The sequence below is a fragment of the Apium graveolens genome, chromosome 9 (genome assembly GCF_009905375.1).
Source record: "Apium graveolens cultivar Ventura chromosome 9, ASM990537v1, whole genome shotgun sequence".
Lineage (NCBI taxonomy): Eukaryota > Viridiplantae > Streptophyta > Magnoliopsida > Apiales > Apiaceae > Apium > Apium graveolens.
The window spans coordinates 288,008,810-288,029,628 of NC_133655.1; the positions used below are offsets into that span (position 1 = coordinate 288,008,810).

The window sequence follows — 20,819 nt, forward strand, 5'->3', positions numbered from 1 at the left end:
CATACTTGGGAATTAGTGGACTTGCCAACTGGTTGCAAACCATTAGGTAGCAAGTGGGTTTTCAAGAAGAAGTTGAAAACTGATGGCACTATTGATAAGTATAAGGCCAGACTTGTAATTAAAGGATACAAGCAACAAAAAGGCCTTGATTACTTTGATACATATTCTCCTGTAACGAGAATAACGTCCATAAGGATGATGTTTGCTATTGCTGCAATGCGTAATCTAACTGTACATCAAATGGATGTGAAAACAGCTTTCCTAAATGGAGACTTAGATGAAGAAATCTATATGGAACAACCTGAAGGGTTTATTGTCCCAGGACAAGAAAGGAAAGTGTGTAGATTGGTGAAATCATTGTATGGTTTGAAACAAGCTCCTATGAAATGGCATGAAAAATTTGATGAGGTCGTGCTGACCAATGGTTTCAAAATCAATGAATGTGATAGCTGTGCCTATTACAAGGATAACGAGAACAGCTATGTCAAGGAGAATGACAATGGCTATGTCATGATGACACTATATGTAGATGATCTACTTATTGCTGGAAGCAATGGTAAAGTTATCAAATCTACAAAGGACATGTTGAAATCAAGGTTCGACATGAAAGATATGGGACTAGCAAATGTAATTCTGGGAATTCAAATTTCTAGAACATCAGAGGGTCTCGCATTAAGTCAACCACATTATGTTGACAAGATCCTTGAGAAGTTTCTTAAGGATGACTTTGAGAAAGCTAGGACACCCGTGGATATGACTTTGCACCTATCCAAGAACAAAGGTGTAGCTGTTTCCCAATTGGAATACTCGAGGATAATTGGTAGTCTGATGTACCTCATGAGTTGTACAAGACCAGACATTGCATACTCAATTAGCAAGTTGAGTAAGTTTACGAGTAATCCGGGAGCTGATCACTGGAAAGCGATTATAAGGGTACTAAGGTACTTGAGGGGAACTCGAGACTATGGACTGCACTATGGCAGATACCCATCAGTATTAGAAGGATATACTGACGCAAATTGGATATCTAGCAAGAAAGCACTTAAGTCTACGAGTGGCTATGTGTTTACATTAGCTGGAGCGGCAATATCATGGAAATCCTCAAAACAAACGGTGATAACTTATTCCACGATGGAAGCTGAGTTTGTGGCACTAGATAAATGCGCCGAAGAGGCTGAATATCTACGTCAGTTTCTGGAGGATATTCCAAGATGGCCAAAGCCTGTAACTGCAATAGGGATTCACTGTGATAGTCAATCCGCTATTGGCAGAGCACAGAGCACGATGTATAATGGAAAGTCTCGTCATATACGACGACAACACAGTTCCATTAGACAATTGATCTCAACCGGAATTATCACTATTGACTATATACCGTCAAAGGATAATATCGCGGATCCACTAACCAAAGGATTATCAAGAGAAGTGGTTGAGAAATCATCGAGAGGGATGGGCCTTAAGCCTATTGCTTAACGGCATCATGGTGGACACCCAACCATTGCTGACTGGAGATCCCAAGAACTTGGTTCAATGGGACAACTAAATCATGATGACCAAATCACTGTGGGGGTAAACCCTGGCCTGTTCCTATTATGAGGAAACAGTGAGACCCGTAAGGTACGAGGTTAAGCTTTGAGCCTTTAATGATCTTTGATGAATACATGGAGCTCGGGAGTGAACGCATGGAATTCAGTTGAGTAAACGCGGGTTACTCTATAAGATAAAGATCACCTATGTGGGAGAGAAGTGGGGCCGCTTCAAAGGAGAATTGCGAGGCACAATTCTTTAGAAACTTCTGCAGAACCAGGACGATGTTCCATGGCCAAAATGGACATACTCATGAGAGCTGAACGAGTCAGAAACGATATAGTGATAAGTATATCATCGTTTACATAAACGGTCGAACAGTTTAAGGACAAGCACGTCTACTGTCTACCAGTAAAGTCGGTATGCTTACTCGAGCGAAGGTTCAAGGAGCATTCTCTACCTATCGTATGTTATATCTGATCAAAGAAACTATCACCAAGTCAAACTCCGTGTCTGTCTGTCTGTCTGGTGTGTGCTACTAAGATCACCAATCTCACCCATGTGGGGGATTGTTGGAAAATATGGGTATAAGTCACATATTGGTAAGTCATATTTTTGAGCATTATGACTAAAAGATGTGTGAGATATGATGATATTCTCTTAATAATGAAAATTATTATTTTCCATTAGAATTTGGCTCAAATATTATGGCATAAATTAATTTGATTTTGTTTCAGATTAATTGATATGGTGTATGTCTTGATATATTTAATCTGATTCTGTTTCAGATTATCTATGGAATAGAGTAGCTTGCAAGTATTACACCGATTCCATAATTAATGATATTTAATTATGGAAAAGAGTAGCGCACAAGTCTATCTACACCTATATAAACACCTCTAAGGCGTTAGGGTTAGACACACCAAAAACATATTCGCCTCTAAACACAAATCTCTCTCTCTCTCTCGGTGATAGTTTCGTGCCCGTTCAAGCTCGCTGAAGGTGCTCATTATCCGTAACGCCGCCGCTACCTCGTTTTATCCTGGGAGACTATCGACTCGCACATACGGTGAGAGGCGAAATAGCTTTAAGGAGACAGTTTCAACTGGACTCGAGGATCTCTCTTCTGTTTATATCTTTTCTTCCTCCGTTTGATTTCGTTTACTCACGCACACACTTGTTTGATTATTTGTATTAATCGCAGATTGTTAATTAAACATGAGATCTTGGTGCAAATTAACAATGTGCACCATTAATTAAGTAGAGTTTTATTTCATGGGATCATTCAATGAATATATATTACAAGTTACTCTATATATATTTAATTTAATACTCGTTTTCGCATTTATGTAACATACAATGATCGGGATTATCATTATCATATTACACTTTAATAATATAACATTTTCATAAAGATTGTTAATTACATTAGTCATTAATTAACTTAGTTGTTATATCATGTTCCAAACTCCATATTTCATTATACTGTTAGCTATAATATTTAGCCGTCAAAATTAATTGTTTAAAATTATGAAAAATTAAGTGATGCATTAGATAGCTAGTTCTCCATGTTGATTACCATTTTTTATTATAACTATAAATTGTATTGGTGTAAAATATTTAAAAATTCTCATTATAACAAAATTATTTATTTAAATTATTGTACGTTGCTAAATCTTATAAAAATGTGTACATACATTTGATTAGCGGAATGTGGTAGTTGTTGGTTCTTATTTATTACACGTTTATTAGCAGTAGTAAGAAATATGTTTATATTCACCAATCATGTAGAATTCTTATCTAAAAATCATTAATACATACTATAAATAAAAATTATAGAGATTATGTATAAAAAAAATCATCTCCAATGATACATTTCCCATGTCTATAAATATAGTCAACCTCTTGATGTTGGCTATATTTGCTGTACCACTACAAAACTGTAAGAAATCTGTAAAAAAATTATAATCAATTATTACCATATTGGAGTAATATATTATATTTATAACAACATAAAATTTTAATAACATACTATTTTTAAAATATAGCTAACCAATATAGGCAATACCATCGAAGTACAATATCTTACAGATTCAACAAATTTTACATACTGTTTTACAGGTCCGATTTAGCCAACCAATTATATCCATCGGAGACGGCGTTAGGTAGTAAATTTGTTGTAGTAGTTAAGTGAATGGGTTTACTGGTTGCGAAGACTGAATAGTGATGGTAATTCGGTACCGAGCCCGAGAGGTGTAATGCTGCTATATGATTGGTAGTGTTAGATGAATGGATTGCGAAGACACTCAATATCAAATCCAAGACAGGATATATAAATAATTGTAGTATATAAAAATAAATTATTTTAGTACGTAAATCAAAATTAGGTTTCTGTATTTATTATAATAATTTATTATTTAAATAAAAATATAAAAAAAATTATACAGAAAGAAATTTAAATAATAAAAATAAAATATTAATTTACAAAAGCCGAGCGTAGCGGGCAAAAATTACTAGTTATAATAATCAAGTTAATTATTAAGTAGCCCAATTACTACGTCCAAATGTATGAACTGAGTCACTGATTATAAAACTGACTCAAATGAGTCACTCATTTGAAAATTTGTATAAAAAATATCATTGTATCGTTAGTCGAAATTATTAAAAGTATTATATATTGAGTTTCACATTTTTTATGAATGATATTACATCTAAATAAAAGATTATGAGTTATGGTATTTTAGATAATATTCTTATATTTTTAAAAATTTATCTATAAATTATTTTTATTCAAATCAAATAATATAATCAAAAAATTTAAAATAAATAATTGATAAAATTTTAAAAATTTAACAATATTATATAAAATAGTAGAACTTGAAACCTTTCATTTGGATGTAATATCATTCATAAAAAATATGTGGAACTCAATATATAATATTTTAATAATTTCGACTAACGACAGAGTAATATTTTTAATACAAATTTTTAAATCAGTGACTTATTTCAGTTAGTTTGTTATTAGTGACTCACTTGATACTAGAGCTGTAAACGAACAGAGTCGAGTCGAGTTCTGTCCGAGCCGAGCTTAATTTATTTTTAAAACGAGCCGAGTCGAGTTTAATATCCGAGCTGAAAATGATGTTCAAGCTCGGCTCGTTTATAAACAAGTCAATCCCGAGCCGAACACGAGTTTATTCACGAATAACCGAGCTGAGCCGAACTCGAGCCGAATCGAGTTGTCCACTAATATTTTGAATATATTTTTCAATCGAATAACCTTAAATTATAATTTATAATTTTATAAGTTCTATCGAGATCAACTATCAATACTACCTTAAAATTATATATGCACACTCACAATTTACACTTATTTCTTAATCTAGCTATATTATTTTATTTTTCAAGACGATTTTTAAAAATATATCCAATTTTATTTTTAATTATTGAGACATTCGTAACTTTATAAATCGTACATTACTTTTTAAAACGACATTGCCAAATTTTATTATGTTTTGTTATTTTATTTAAATTTGGTTTATATAAATTACAAGTTATGTAATGATGTTTATGAAGTATGAATAATTGGAGATGAATGTATCGTGATAACAATTTGATAGTTTACTTACGAAAAAACCAAGTGTTAAATTTATAAAAATAAACAAAATATCTAAAATAATTAAATTATTAATATGATGAAAAAATATTTAAGTGATTAGTAATAATTTATTATTTATAATATATAAAATCTTTATCCGAGCGGAGTCGAGTTACCGAGTTCGAGCCGAGTCCGAGCCGAGTCCGAGCCGAGCCCGAACTAAACGAGCCGAACAGAAAAAAAGTTCGGCTTGACTCGTTTATTTATCAGAGCTCATTTTCATGTTCAAGACCAGCATATTTAAGAAACCAAGAGTAAATGACACTTTGCATCCCTTATAAATATTCATTTCTTCGGTTTGATCTTATACTTTTAATTTTGACAGAATGCATTCCTTGATTTTTAATTTCACTTCATATTACACCCTTTTAATAATTTTCGTCTAAAATAACCGTTATTGACAGGGGTAAAGTCGTTTTTTTTCAAAATTTATATAATGACGATATGCACCCCATAATTTAATATTTTGACGATATACACACTATTTAATTTTATATTTTTTACTTTATTTTAAATTTTCATAATTTTTGAAATCCATAAAAATATATATAATAAAATTAAATTAAAAAATAAAACATATAACAGACAAACTGTCTAGGGTCCAGTGCGATTTGTTTTAAAATAAACCAAAACCCAAAATTAATGTTATAAAAACGATCCAAATCAAAACCAATGCTATCAAAATAACGAAATCTTGAACCCAAATATAAACATAAAATTCGATGGTTTTTAATAGATTTTTTTTTCGTAGGTAACCCGCAGCCGCTACCCTTCGGGTGCGCATTGGGTAAACCCTACGGACTCACGCAATAGCCTGCAAACCACGTGAACCAAGGTAAACCGCATTTAAGCGACAGACTCTGACTCATGAGGCATAATCATAAATTTTCCTCCCGTGTGATTCGAACATATAATCAAGAGGATAGTTTTCCTCTCATTAACCAACTGAGTCAACCCTTGCGGACCAAATATAAACATAAAATTCGATGGTTTTTAATAGATTATTATATTATGAAATCCAAACCAGACCGAATATAATAGAAAATTTTGGTTTGTGTAGTTTAGTTCAGCGAATTCCAAGAAGAAGAATGTCCAATAACATTGCATGCATTTTACGAGTTTTTAATTTGGTATATATCTTGTTGCTAATTTATTTTAAAAATAAATATAAGAACATGAATCAAATGAAGTATTTAGTAACACTAAAAAATTTGAAAAATTAGGAAACTTATAGTTTTAATAGAGATTCATTATAAAAATATTAAAACAAACATAAAAAATTATAACGACTATGCGAAAAATTGATATCAAAACTTAGACACATATATTTGATACCATATATATCTTTTGATATTATTATTTAAAAATATATAATTTAAAATTATCTGCATAGTATTTAAATTAAATTAATTTGGATAAAAGACTTATTTGTGATTTCAATTCAGATTTAATAGAGAATATTTATATTTTAATTATTTTTTAAGTAAAAAAATATTATTTAATATTATCATCCAAATTTATATATTTTTTGAAATGAGTCGAAATTAAAATCGGGGTGTAATATGTTACAATATTATAAATACGGGGTGCACATTGTAATAATATAAATATAAAAAAATTATTCCGATTTTACCCTTGAAAATTGTTAAAAGAGATGCGATATGAAACAAAATTAAAAATTGAGGGATGTATTCAGCCAAAATTAAAAATTTAAGATCAAGCCGAAAAAGTGAATATCTATAAGGGGTGCAAAGTGCAGTTTACTCAAAAATGAATTGAGCCGAGTTCACTTAAACGAGCCGATCCCGAATTTTGTTCACGAACAGCTCTGTTCATTTGCAACCATACTTGATACATTTGGATGCAGTAAATGACATATTTGATAATTAATGCTCAACTTCATCATTTAGATTAATTTTAATTAATTTACTTTTTTATCGGATTTTATTAATTTTTTTATCGTAGGTAACCCGCAGCCACTACCCTTCGGATGCACACTGGGTAAATTCTACGGGTTCACAGTTCACACAATTGCATGCAAATTAATGTTATTTATCATAAAGAGTTAAGCATGATAAAAAAGAGTTATTATAAGATATTTAAATTTGTGTGAATATCCGGTCTCAGACCGAGTGCTTCACCAAAATTCTTCTTTCAAAAAATGGTAATATTATTTTCAGAGCAATTTTTTTTTTGTTTTATAGTAAACAAAAAATCAAAATATCAAACTGTCCTCTGTATTTACAATAACAAATCTCGTCAAAAGATTAAGATAAAGACAATTTAATAATTTTACTCTTCATTGCGCTGAAAATAAAAAATACTCTGAAAATAACATTTTTCTCAAAAAATCATAAATAATGAATTAGTTTATAACTTGAATCAACTCTTCAATATTTTTTAAAAGTAAGATTTTAATTTATATTTTAGGTTGTAACAGTTTCAAACCGTATTTTTTAAAATACAAATTTAAAACAACTTCTTAGAAAACAAATTTATATAAAACGTAATTCTAAAAATGTTACATAAAAAAGCCCTTTTTGAAAAATCACCCATTAAAAGTGCTATTGATCCAAAAACCAATTTTTGAAAAATAAAAATAAAAAAGAAGAAAATTCAAATTTATAACAAAAATAAAAAAAAATAAAATATAAATTAACCATCAAATACCCATTGTTCTTGGGGATAACGCTCAGTGATAAACCTCAAAAATGCTAGCAATGCTCAAGTGCTACAAGCCCTCTTTGCCTCTTTCTTCATCTCCAACAATCTTTTCATCTAAAGCTTCAATCTTTACATATAAAGCTTCAATCTTTACACATACCCACAAAATCTTGACCAAGAATCTTGCAAAATTAACGGCCAAGATTCAATTTTCAAGCTCCTTGAGTGATGCTGAGGCAAAATCAAGAACTGGGTCGGTGTGTAATGGAGAGGGGCAGAATGGTAAATTGAGGGAGTTGTGGTTGTACAATACAATGAGTAAACAGAAAGAGTTGTTTAAGAGTAAAGTTGAAGGGAAAGTTGGGATGTATGTTTGTGGTGTTACTGCTTATGATTTTAGTCATATTGGTCATGCCCGGGTTTACGTCTCCGTTGATGTGCTTTTCAGGTCCAATTTTGAGCTCATTGTGTGTGTTTGTGGTGTTGGTGTTGATTACATTGTTGTGTTTGTTGGTTATGTGGAAAAAGATTGGATTTTGGAATGAATTTAGTTAATTGTCTTAGTTTGTGATTGTTATTCGCCGTCTATTTGGTTAATTGGTTTGTTATCGGAATTGAAATTTTAGTCGATTTGGATGAGGTTTTGTGGAAATGTGCTATTGAATTTGTGGAATTTATGACTTGTCAAGCTGTCATTAAGATTTTTTGTTTAGTGCCCGAGAAAGTTTTTGTTTTTTCAGGTCCAATTGTTATCTCATTGTGTGTTTGTGATGTTGGTATTGATAATAATGTTGTGTTTGTTGATAATGTGGAAAAATATAGGATTTTGGAATGATTTAGTTAATTTTCTTGGTTTCCTATTGTTATTTGCCGTCTTGTTAGTTGATTAGTTTGTTATCGGAATTGAAATTTAAGTCGATTTAGATTGTGGTTTTGTGGAAATGTGCTATCGAGTTAGTGGAATTTATGACTTATCAAGTTTTTATTAAGATTTTTTGTTTAGTGCCGGAGAGTTATTGTTTCGCAATTCAGAAGAAGTAAATTGAAGGTGTTAGTTTTGGCTTTGAAGTAGATTGTGTTTGTAAACATGTTAATTTAGTGTTATTGTAAAATTATTGAAATTTGAGTAGGTAATATATAAAGCTTTAAGAGTAATTTTTATCAAATATAAGTTGTTTTGGGCCCTATCGGGTTGATTGAGTATTGTTCATATCATTTTCGGGTTCTGATGGAGTTGCGGTGTCGATAATGGAGTTGTGTTTCTGATTGTGTCATATGATGCCACTGCTATTTGAAAGCAGTAAATAGAACCCAAAATATAGTAAATAGAACCCAAAATCTGAGATGTTATGATTTAGCGGAAACCTGTGCTGTTAATTTATTGGAATTTTTGAGTTATTAAGAGGTTTTTTTAAAGCCAAATGTAGCTTTAGACTAGAGGTAATACTTTTTTTTGCTCTTTACCCTGCTGCTTTTCTATTACTTTGACAATTGTAAAGTTACGAATGTGTAACTAATTTGATATTCTTGGATGTGTTTTCTTCAATAATTAGGCAGATATCTAAGGGTTTTGGGATATGAAGTGAATTACGTTCGCAATTTTACGGATGTTGATGATAAGGTGAGCGAATGTCCCACCTGAACCAAATTCTAGTTTGCATTAGAATATCTTCCTTATCATTATTCCCTTTAAGAATAAAAAAAATTCATTTTTTTTGGTTGATACTTCTGCTGAATAGGAAAGGAGTAGATCAGTATTCTAGTTAACTTGTTGCAAATGGTGAAATTGGCATGCATGAGCCTCTCGTTTGCTTGTCAATCTACAATACATGAAACTTGGAATACATTGTCATATTTTGTTTGTTTTGCATACATTAATTGATTAATTATTGTGTAAAGTTGTTACACTGCCTAAAGTTTTTACACTACCTATTTTTTGACTGCATAATTCCAATGTGCTTCCTAGAATAAACTAAAACTACTTTTGATTTAGCCAAAAAAAGAAAATGAAGATTGTTTGGACTTATGTATTTTAAGTATTATGTTAGATTAAATTAAATAGCTTTACAATATTGAAGCTATAAGTATTATATTGCTTTACATTAATAATTAGATTCAGAACAATTAAATTTTATAGTCATGCAACAAAACAACAACAAATAGCTCTCGAGTATTCTGAAATTGAAACAAGAAAGGGTCGTCAGACTTGAGGCTTGATTATGATTGGTCGTGACACTAGTTTTTGTCTATATTCACTTTCTTCCATACACCAAAACTGCTTGTCTGTTTGTCTTTAATATCTGATATTGGTGACTTTAAGGCTTCTCTAGTTCACTTGAAGCACTCAGCCTCACAAGGGCAGCCTTATTTAGATCTGGCCTGTAATAATAGTTAACCAGCTGCAACAAGTGACTAGCAGAATTACAGCCTCTCGATCTAGTAATTTTGTTCAGACTTTACAATAAAAGACGAAGAGGAGGTACTATAAAGTGATTAATAGGCAGCAGCTAAATGTTTTTCAGGTCCAAAAACATATACTCACAAATATTTCGACGGAAATGACGAGGTAAATGTAAGCAGTTTGCAATGATACTAGCATAGATACATATATCTTAGCATGCAAAAGTTAATAACAAAAAAGAAGGCTGACTCTGTAATTTTGTTGAAGTTTGATTAAGTTTGGACTTTGGATTGTTTGATAAAATACCTATTTTTGCCTAGGAAAATCTATAGGCTTGCATGGTCAAATTATTAATATGAAAAAAGAGCATGGTCAAATTATTAATATGAAAAAAGAGCTGTGTCTCTGATGTTGCAATACTGAAGCCGTATCGATTAACACATAGAGATGTTAGGAGTAGGACTATATTCTGTGGCCAAATTTACTTGACTATCTGGTATCAACTGCATCTTACAGATTTATTGAACTATATCTGATTTTGTAATTTTCACGTTGTGTAGATTATTTCCAGAGCAAATCAGTTGGGTGAGGAACCAATTGGTTTGAGTAGACGTTTCTGCGAAGAGTTTCATCAGGATATGGAAGATCTTCATTGTCTACCTCCTTCTGTGGAGCCTCGTGTCTCTGATCACATTTCACAGATTATAGATATGATTAAGCAGGTATGTGGTTGACCTAAAATTTTCAATTTGAAAGTTCTAGAAAACTGTTTATTGTAAAATTGACATTTGTTGACTGCCGGAAAGTTTAGCAGTTATTAGTTTATGTTAGTACACCCTCAGCCCACAGCTCGATATATAGTGTAATTGTGAATCCGAGTCTTTCCCTGATCTTAAGTGAAGTGCACATAATGACAAAAAGGACTTAACTCTTGAAAACTTGATGATCTTCTTTGTTAACAGATACTTGATAATGGATGTGCCTACCGAACTGATGCAGATGTATACTTCGCTGTTGACAAATTTCCTCTCTATGGGCGATTATCTGGGAGAAAGATAGGAGATAATAGAGCTGGTGAGCGAGTTGCAATTGACACTAGGAAGAAAAACCCAGCCGATTTTGCTCTATGGAAGGTATTTTATTTTATTATTTTTTGAAGTGATAACTCCTGTTATATTTTTGAGCACTGTATTGATGTTTTTTTTTTCCGAATATTGTGGCATGTACAAACTTTAGACAAGTTATGTTTTTTAGTACCATGTTTATGGGGATAAACAACCAATTTGTTTTCCTTCGTCCGTTACATTAGCTGTGCAAATTCAAAACCTAATGTAGGTTCAAAAAATATTTTAAAAAGTCACTGCTACATAGTAAAATTACAGTTAATGCACGTTATTTGACTATCGGATCTTTTTAGCCTACATGGTGTACTTTTCTCATCTTATTAAAGACCTGTATTAATAATTTTGACAGTCTGCCAAGGAAGGAGAGCCCTTTTGGGAGAGTCCTTGGGGTCCGGGAAGACCTGGATGGCATATTGAGTGCAGTGCCATGAGTGCTGCGTATTTAGGTTACTCTTTTGACATTCATGGTGGTGGGATGGACCTTATTTTTCCCCACCATGAAAATGAAATTGCTCAGAACTGTGCTGCATGTGATAAAAGTGACATCAGTTATTGGATACACAATGGATTTGTCACAATAGACTCGGAGAAAATGTCCAAGTCCCTTGGAAACTTTTTCACAATCCGGCAGGTAAAGGAATTATGTGTGGATCAGAGTAGTTCAATTTCACATTAACTAACTTATAGTAGGATTTTTTTTTTCTGGAAGTTTCCTATTATGCATGAAATTAAAATCTTAAATACTGTAATTGATACTTTCTCAGGTTATAGACCTATACCACCCACTTGCTTTGAGGCACTTCTTAATCAGTACACATTACAGGTCTCCTATTAATTACTCAGATGCTCAGCTTGAGAGTGCGTCTGAGCGGATCTTTTACGTCTATCAGGTATGGATGGTAGTATTCTCAGTGTTTGATTTTAGTAGAAAGCTTCTTTCTCTATGTTTCTTGTATGTTACTAGTTTTCGTTGTAATTTAGTATGCTGTACCATTTTTTTGTTTATATAATAGAAAGATTAAAAAGGATGTTATTCCTTTTGCTGTTTGAAATTTGAATTGATTTGTTGTAGACATTACATGACTGTGAAGATGCTGCAAGCCAGAATGATGTAACAGGGACAGACAATATTCCGCCACAAACAATAGAATGCATCAATAATTTTGAAAATATACTTTTCACATCAATGTCGGATGATCTTCACACTCCGGTTGTTTTGGCTGCTCTGTCTGACCCACTGAAAACTGCCAATGATCTACTACACACTCGAAAGGTAAGTTGAGTATCGGACGACTTTTGCAATTAGATTGAATTTATATGGCTGATATCATACACCATTATATAAATGAGTTTTTTATACCCAGAACATCAGCTTTATTGTCTTAGCTAGTGATTATCAAACAAGTTTTGTGTACCAATGGGATTTGAGGGGTTCGTTTGACCAAATTCTAGAGAGGCTTAGTACTCAAATAATTAAATAACTATGAACCAGCGTCAGGGAACTCAGTGAACTTGTAACATAATAATCTAAATTTAATTTGATCTTTTGTGTCTAAGAAAAGTGTATGTTCCACCTTGAAACAAGTCTTATGACTTCTATCTTTGTTTTGTAATGTATTAAGGTCTGATTTGATTTGGAGACACACCATTTGTTCTTGAATGAGGGTATGTTTCAGTATTATACTTAGGTTAGACAATTTTATTATTTGATGCTGAAAAACTAGTGATATATTTTAGGACAATCTGTTTAGTAGCTGTATAATACCTTTAGTTTGTTAAAGACCTTTAGAAGCTTAGTTTGATTGCTTTAATTTCTTTCAACCATACTTGAATACATGATATGACTAGTGATAGAGTACTGCTCATAGCTTTATAATACAGAAAGTTTGCTCTATGCAGGGGAAAAAGGAACCATTGCGAAGAGAGTCACTTGGTGCTTTAGAGAAGACAATTCGGAATGCTCTGACAATATTAGGGCTGATGCCAACTGGATACGCAGAGGTAGTTTTCTTCAAAATTTATCCTTCATAGAGTACTTTATGAACAATAATTATAACTAGACTTATATTTTTATCTTTTAAATCTTTTCTATGGAATGTGAAAACTGTACCATTTTGACTATACTTGAAAAATTGAAACGTACAGAGCAGGAAAGCTTTGCCTTGTTTATCTGCTAATCTCTGCTCTTTTACCTGACCAGTCCTCTTTTCACTCCTCATGCATGGAGTTGATATTGTACTTGGTCTTCAACTATATGAATTCCGAGTTACGGCATGTTATATGGTTGTTCTTTCGTTGTCCAGGCTTTGCAACAGCTGAAGGAGAAGGCTCTGAAGCGTGCAAAGTTTACTGAAGAAGAAGTTCTTAGTAAAATTACTGAAAGAAATACTTCGAGGAAAAACAAGGAATACGAAAAATCGGATGCAATCAGGAAAGAGTTGGCTGCTGCCGGCATTGCTCTTATGGACAGCCCAGAAGGCACAAAATGGAGACCAGCTATTCCACTTGCATTGCAAGAACAGCTGGCTGCAACATCCTGAACGGTAAAAAAGTTATCCTTGTCAAGTTATAGTAGCACAACACAATACCACAACAAGATGAAGAAATTAATATTTTGTGGGGAACTAAGTTAGGCAACTAGATTACGAAATTGTAAAACATCAATTACAGATTGCAGGAGGGAATAATGGAAAAAGTAATGAAAGAATAATGGGAGGAGATCCGTGGAGAGGGAAAAAGGCGGTGATCATGTAATTAATTATTCTTGCGATTTTGCATTTCGATTGGATGTAAATTGTAATGCTAATTCAGAAAATATTCTTGAATATATTGAAAGAGCTTGATATCAGCCCCTTATAACATCTGAGTTTAACAGGTGTTGATGGCCATTTTTTATCTGCAATTTTAAGACTATTGTATAGGTAAAGAATCTTGGACATCCATATCGGAAAAGTTCAAAACTTCCAAATGTACATTTGCTACATGGCTTCTCATGGTCAGAGTCTTAGAGAATATAGTAACATACATATACATAACGTGAGGATGTTTGTTTCGAGGGATTATTTACTTGTTTTGTATGTGTGGTAAAAACTTAAGATTGCATTTGCTATATATTAAAAAAATTTGTTGTAACGATAAAGTAAATTAATTTTAAGATCATAATCTAATACTGTTTCCTATTTGTGTTGGACACGTTTGCCAATGCACACTTTTAATTGTTAATATCTTTAAATTCGTATTAGTATTAAATATAAAAATTTCACTGTATTAAAGTATTGATAAATACGAATCCAACGAGATCTCTCATGATTATGTTTGATATTATAGATTAGACGTAAATTAGTAGTCAATCGCTTACCGTGAACAGTACCGAAAGTCAAATTAGGCGTTTAACGGAACGGAGGGAGTATTTTTAAGGAAAAACCATATGAAGCATATGAATTTCGTTTTTCAAAAGGGTAAAATATGTATAATCTTGGTAGTCAATCTGAGAGATTTTGGTTATCTTCATGTGTTCCGTGATCTTCAATATTCTTTAATAACATTTATTAATCCAACATTGTTAGCAATATGTTTACATATCCAGGTTTTCTATATCAGTCGATTATGTAACCATTAACTAAAATATGCTTCCGGCCTAATTTTAGTCTAAATGTGACTATATATATTTATGTATATTAACCTATAACCGGTGCGATGCACGAATTAATAATAATATTTGTAATTTTATTATTTTAATATTTTATAAAAATAAATTATAAAAAATAATAATAAAATATTATTGAAATTAATGAAATTAAATTTACCTATTATCTTGTATGTATTATATTATCAAGTATTCAAAGTTTAGATAGTTAAAATTTTAAAAAGTCTAGGTGTAGAGCCCCCGAGAATAACAGTGGTGTATGTCAATGATTTGCTGTTTTTTTTAATATTTTCTTGATTTAATAATTGTTTTGTTCTGTTATAATTTGAATTAGTAAAATTAAATTTGGAAGTATTTGATTCTTAAGTTGGATAATAATTCATAGAGTTTATAGTTATGTTAGATATATAATGTTTGACTTATAATAGTATAGTATAGATATATTTATATGACATTTACGTATATTTTAAAACTCTGATTTATATTTAATATTTGTAATTTTAATAATTATTTTAATATACATTACAAATTTGTATAAATATAATATAATTATATATTTTATAATATATAAATAATGTTTGATTAAATATAAACTAAATTTATTTTAGCATCTAAAAGTAGTAATAAAATTTTATTAATGAATATATCTAACCATTATAACTAATATAGTCGGAGCATAATTTCTTAAGTATTCAATAAAATTTTGGATGATCATCATTTAGTAATCATTTTAGCTGTTATTGTTGTAGATGCTCGTGATATTTTAACAAATAAAAAATAAAAAGAACCAGTAGAAAAAAAAATGATTCTAAACGTATTGGCGTAAGAAGCGGCAATTTTGTTCTTATATGGCGGGAAAAAAGATCACTCGATTTGGCGGGAAAATTGGAATGTAAATAACAAATCAACTCCTCCAATTCTCACATTCGATCAAATCTCCTCAGTTAAATCTCTCCCCATTTCTCTAAAATCATATTTAATTGATATTTTCTAGGGTTTAAAAACATCAAATCATGTTCGCCTCAACTCAATTCGATGGAAACTTCACCTTCTCTCAGTCTCAGGGTGCTGATTCCGGCGTCTCTCCCGCCAAAGTTGATCTCTCTCTCTCTCTCTCTCTCTCGCTCTCTCTCTCTCGCTCCCTCTCTCTCCCTCTTTCACCTCTCTCTCTCTCTCTCTCTCTCTCTCCCTCTCTTTCACCACGCTCCCCCCCCTCTCAACCTCTCGTCTCGTCTCTCTCTCTCCCTCTCCCTCTCTCCCTCATGTGTATGTTGTTTTTATGTTTTAATTACTTTATTTTCAGAGTCGCGATGCTCCGGGTACTATACCGGTAACAGTTAAGACAATTATTGAAGCTTCGCAGTCCGGTGATGAAAAGTCTAATTTCCTAGTTGCTGGCGTTGATGTTGCTAATGTAAGATTATTCAGTTTCTTTTAATATATATTGTTATTTATTTGTATAATATAATTTTTTTCCTTAAATTAAGGTATGTATTGATATGCAATTGATTTCATTTTAGTCGTAACAAGAACAGTTCATCTTGTTTGATTATATCTGGATTTAGTGTTTATGTTATAAATAATTAGGGTTTGTTTGAAATTGATTCATTTATTGAGGTGTATATATACACACACACACTGTACCTGTTATATTGACGGAATTATTCATTTGATGAGATTATTCGTCCATCGAATACCAATTTATTGAGGTTTCGATGTATAGGTATAATTGTATATAGTTTCAGTACAACCTTAGGTCTAAGTGCGTGCATCACTTAAAATGATGATTCAGTACATTGTTTGAATCTTGAGAAAAGAATGAATTTATAGTTTGTAATTGGGAATGGATTATGGTGCGGATAGTGTATGTATTTAAGATGTTTGTATAAGTGATTGTATGTGTTTTTTCTGATTTCTGAACATTGAATAACTTGTTTGCGTGGTGGAGTAGGTTTCTGTTGTGGGAATGGTAACGAGCAAGGCAGAAAGAGTTACTGATGTTAGTTTTGCTGTCGATGATGGAACAGGCCGGATTGACTGTATCAGATGGTATTTGAAAAACTGTTTACTTTTTGGCTATAATTCGAGTTAGAAACTGATGATGAAATTTGCTCTGTTCTAGGGTCAATGAAGGATATGACACAAAGGAAATGAGTGAGATAGAGTAAGTTCTTACAATCTGTCTGTGTTAGAGGCATGGAGGGTGATTTTGTAGAGTTCTTACAGATTTGTTTGTATTTTATACATTATTTTCTGGAATGTTTTTTTTAATTGTATTTTATTGCTATTTTTCCACAGACAAGGGATGTATGTGCGAGTTAATGGTCGACTAAAAAGCTTTCAGCAGAAAAAGCAAATTGCTGCATTTTCTGCGAGGTAACATTGCAAAAATATTTTCAGAAGATGTGGTTTAGTTTTTTTTTCCTTTCTAATTTCTCTTTCTTTGATAAGCATGTATGTTTTTTACTTCTACAAGTAACATTACCACCGTATCTAGGATCTGTCCGACTAGTTTGTGCATCATTCTGATATAAGTTGCTGATCAAACTTAAATGTGATCATTTGTCCTAGGAGTTAGTTAACTTGTATTTTTGATATATAGTTCAGATCTATACATTATCATATGTAGAATGTATACCTGAATATCTAAATAATTCAAAGTACCCCATAGGAAGATGGCATCAGTGAACTCCATAATTTTCTAGCTAGTGTAATTGGCATCAGCTGGCTGCATTTGACCATCAGTATCATAGCTAACATTAGTTTCTCAGTATGCAGTTTAATTTGTAGGATAACATGTGTTTTTACTTGTCACTTTTGGTTCACACCTTTTGGTTCTAAAGGATTTGTTTATTTCGATATTGTAATTTATATTTGTGTAGTCTTCTGGCAGATATATTATTAATGGAAGTGCTAAATATTTTATGACAGTCTGCTTGCATAATGAAATACCAATTAAATCAGCAAGTTACATTATCATAATTCTATGTATCTGATCTTTTGTTGTTCACTGTGAAAAAAATAGTGTAGCCAAATGAGTGGGAAACCGCTTTTAATTATCCTGAACTAACAGAAGCGGAAGAGTGGATGATCGATACACATTATATACTGCTGTAAATGCTGTCTGTCAGCATATGATTTTAGTCCTGATGTTTTTTCTTTTAATTTTTAGACAAATTATTCTATTCATAATGTGCTCCTAGTTTAGTGACAGTAAGTTCTGGATAAAGTATAGAATAAAGAGCGAGCCTATGATGAGAACCTAGTAAAGGAGTGGTGGGGCTTTGGTTAGAGAACAGAATCCTGAATTCTTGATATCCTCTTGTAACAGCTGGAGGTTTTAGATTATTTATGACAATGTTATATCTTATTCACGTGAAACCCCATAGGGGCTCTGCTCTTCTTTGGCATATATGGACGGTGGACCTAGCAGCTTATAGCATAATCCACTGTCGTAGAAATGCAAATATTCATGTCCCATTTACCCAGATGTCCAAATCTACACATCTTTTAGTCACATGATATGCAAGGACAGAACAAAATACACTAGTTATAAGTACCTAGATATGAAAAGTTTTAAGAATAAAAACTTTAGCATAAAATCGTAGTATCTCTCCCATTTAAACACCATCAGCATTTGATACAGTGAGCTGTAGGATGAAACCACTTGTCATAAATTCTTTAGGCTCAATTGTTGATCCAATGTTAAGCTGTCATTGTGATTTGTGACGTATGATTCCATTCTAGAAAATCTAATCTCTCCAGTAGATAGAAAAAAATTATGACTTTTGAGGTTGATTTTAGGATAAGATATATACAGGCAAAAACGTTTTGTTTAATTAATTTATGTTTTTGGGAGACAGGGGATCAGGGCTTATATGTAGGTCCAGAGAATTGGTTATGGAAGTACAAGTGAGAAAAAAATGTGTCAATTGATATGCCCTGTTGAGAATATAGATATTGCGGAACCTACATGTGCAGCAAATACAGAGGACTAATTGCTGCTCTTAAGCTTAAGTTAATTAGTTAAGAAAATTGCTTTATTGCTTACATGCCCACCAATCATGTGAGATCTTTGGGTAGGAATATTTTGGGTCTTGGTGTGTTGCCATAGCTTTACACACTTTAATAAATGGAGAATCTATCTCTTGAATACAGTGGATATTATTTGCTAACAAAATGAAATTTGTAATTTATCAAATCACACATAAATATATGTAAATGCACATGTAGGAGAGTTGTGTGCCCATATGTAGCATTCTTGGAACGTGATCGAAGCTAGTGTGCAGTGGTAGTTATATTGGTCTAAAGAGGTCCACTAAATATATCACCACAAGAAAGCAGGCTTCAAATGATCAAATAATTTGGGCCGTTAAGGCTTGCAATTTATACTTGCGTAGGCTTCTGGGAATTATAAGGTGCTACATATTTCGTGTCAGTTTGCTTGAAAATTAAGTGAAATGTGCTATTGAAATGCTGTCTGTCAGCATATGGTTTTTCTTGGTCTTGATGTTTTTCTTTTTTGATTTATTTTGGACACCATATTCTAAATAGTTGCAATAAGTTTCAGATAACATATCTAATGCTGCTGCTTACTTCCAGGCCTGTGACAAACTTTGATGAAGTCACTTGTCATTTCATTGAGTGCATACACTTTCATTTGAAGAATTCACATTTGCAGGTAGTTCATTTAAGGATTGAGATGTCTTTAGGTTGATCATATTATAGCTTAAAGATACATTTACCCTAGTTTGTTTTAACCTTCACTTGAAAATCATCAATACCCAAATGCCATTTTGCTGTGTTGCAGCCAGGTGATGCTTCAACTCAGTTGGAGAATAATCAAGGTTCTAGCACACCTTCTCAAAAGGGAATGGGTGCATCAAATGCATATCAGGCACCAGTTTCGAATCCTGTAAGTTCCCCCCCCCCACCCAACACGGCCACACACACTGTTATCGGCAATTATGCATGGAAATCCTATATTTAACTACCCTTTGTTTATCCCCTTCATGTAGCTCTCAGGACTGCTTAACGGCGATGGACTCAAGGGATTTGACCAGATGGTCCTAGACTATCTTCAGCGACCTTCAAGCTTGTACGTATTAAATAAGTTTTGGTTAAAATACCTTTCAACATTCAAGATAATAATCATCTTCTTTTAGCATTTTTATTGCCAATATTCAGTAATGCAGAACTTTGCCCATGCTTAATTCTGTCACATTTAATTAATTGACTTTTGACTTTTCATATAATTGCAGTGCAAATGAAAAGGGTTTGCATAGGGATGTGCTTCACAAGGAGCTAAAAATTCCAGTAGAAAAATTAATGTACTCTCTCACTCTTAATGTATTCTTTCTCACTCTTTCAGTGCTCTCCCTCTTACTTGCAAGGCCACACCCACATCTTGATCTTCAAATTTCACACATTATACTAATTTAAAGACACTATGATTGTGTTTAACATCTTCTTCCGTTTAATTTTATTGATTTTGCAGGGAATCTATCCACACTCTTGAAGACGAAGGCCTGATATATTCTACCGTTGATGAATTTCACTTCAAGGCAACTTCTTCCGGCTGATCTTTCAGAGTCTATGGTCATATACTGCAATGTATGGTCCAAAAACACCTTTTTTTGTTAACGAACTTCTGAAATAGATTATAGCCGCCTGCACTGTTATTGCCTGTGCTTGACATCAGTAACATATGTTGGGGATTAGTAATTTATTTAATCAGCAATTGTCTCTATGTCTGATGCTTTTGTTTTCATTTTAAGCTCTATCCCTGCCACTACCATT

At 32.3% G+C, this 20,819-nt stretch overlaps 2 protein-coding genes across 5 annotated transcripts; both read left to right on the forward strand.

Annotated features, from left to right (window-relative positions):
* The first annotated feature begins 7,872 nt into the window (after positions 1-7,872).
* LOC141684482 (cysteine--tRNA ligase, chloroplastic/mitochondrial) lies at positions 7,873-14,248 on the forward strand. Of its 4 annotated transcripts, XM_074489475.1 has the most exons (10): positions 7,873-8,297; positions 9,407-9,470; positions 10,811-10,972; positions 11,213-11,383; positions 11,724-12,005; positions 12,139-12,264; positions 12,447-12,647; positions 13,274-13,375; positions 13,678-13,917; positions 14,045-14,248. In XM_074489475.1, exons 1-9 carry the CDS (start codon positions 7,897-7,899, stop codon positions 13,912-13,914), a joined length of 1,746 nt encoding a protein of 581 aa, XP_074345576.1. In that variant the 5' UTR covers positions 7,873-7,896; the 3' UTR covers positions 13,915-13,917; positions 14,045-14,248. The 4 variants fall into 4 exon arrangements, with proteins under 4 accessions (XP_074345576.1, XP_074345575.1, XP_074345577.1 ...); XM_074489474.1 differs by having other exon boundaries at positions 13,678-14,248; XM_074489476.1 differs by having other exon boundaries at positions 8,159-8,297; positions 9,403-9,470; positions 13,678-14,248.
* Positions 14,249-15,926: 1,678 nt separating this feature from the next.
* Positions 15,927-20,773, forward strand: LOC141682475 (replication protein A 32 kDa subunit A-like). Its single transcript, XM_074487170.1, has 10 exons — positions 15,927-16,114; positions 16,324-16,434; positions 16,972-17,069; positions 17,143-17,184; positions 17,319-17,396; positions 19,623-19,701; positions 19,831-19,935; positions 20,039-20,118; positions 20,282-20,350; positions 20,518-20,773. Exons 1-10 carry the CDS (start codon positions 16,034-16,036, stop codon positions 20,600-20,602), a joined length of 828 nt encoding a protein of 275 aa, XP_074343271.1. The 5' UTR covers positions 15,927-16,033; the 3' UTR covers positions 20,603-20,773.
* The last annotated feature ends 46 nt before the right edge of the window (positions 20,774-20,819 follow it).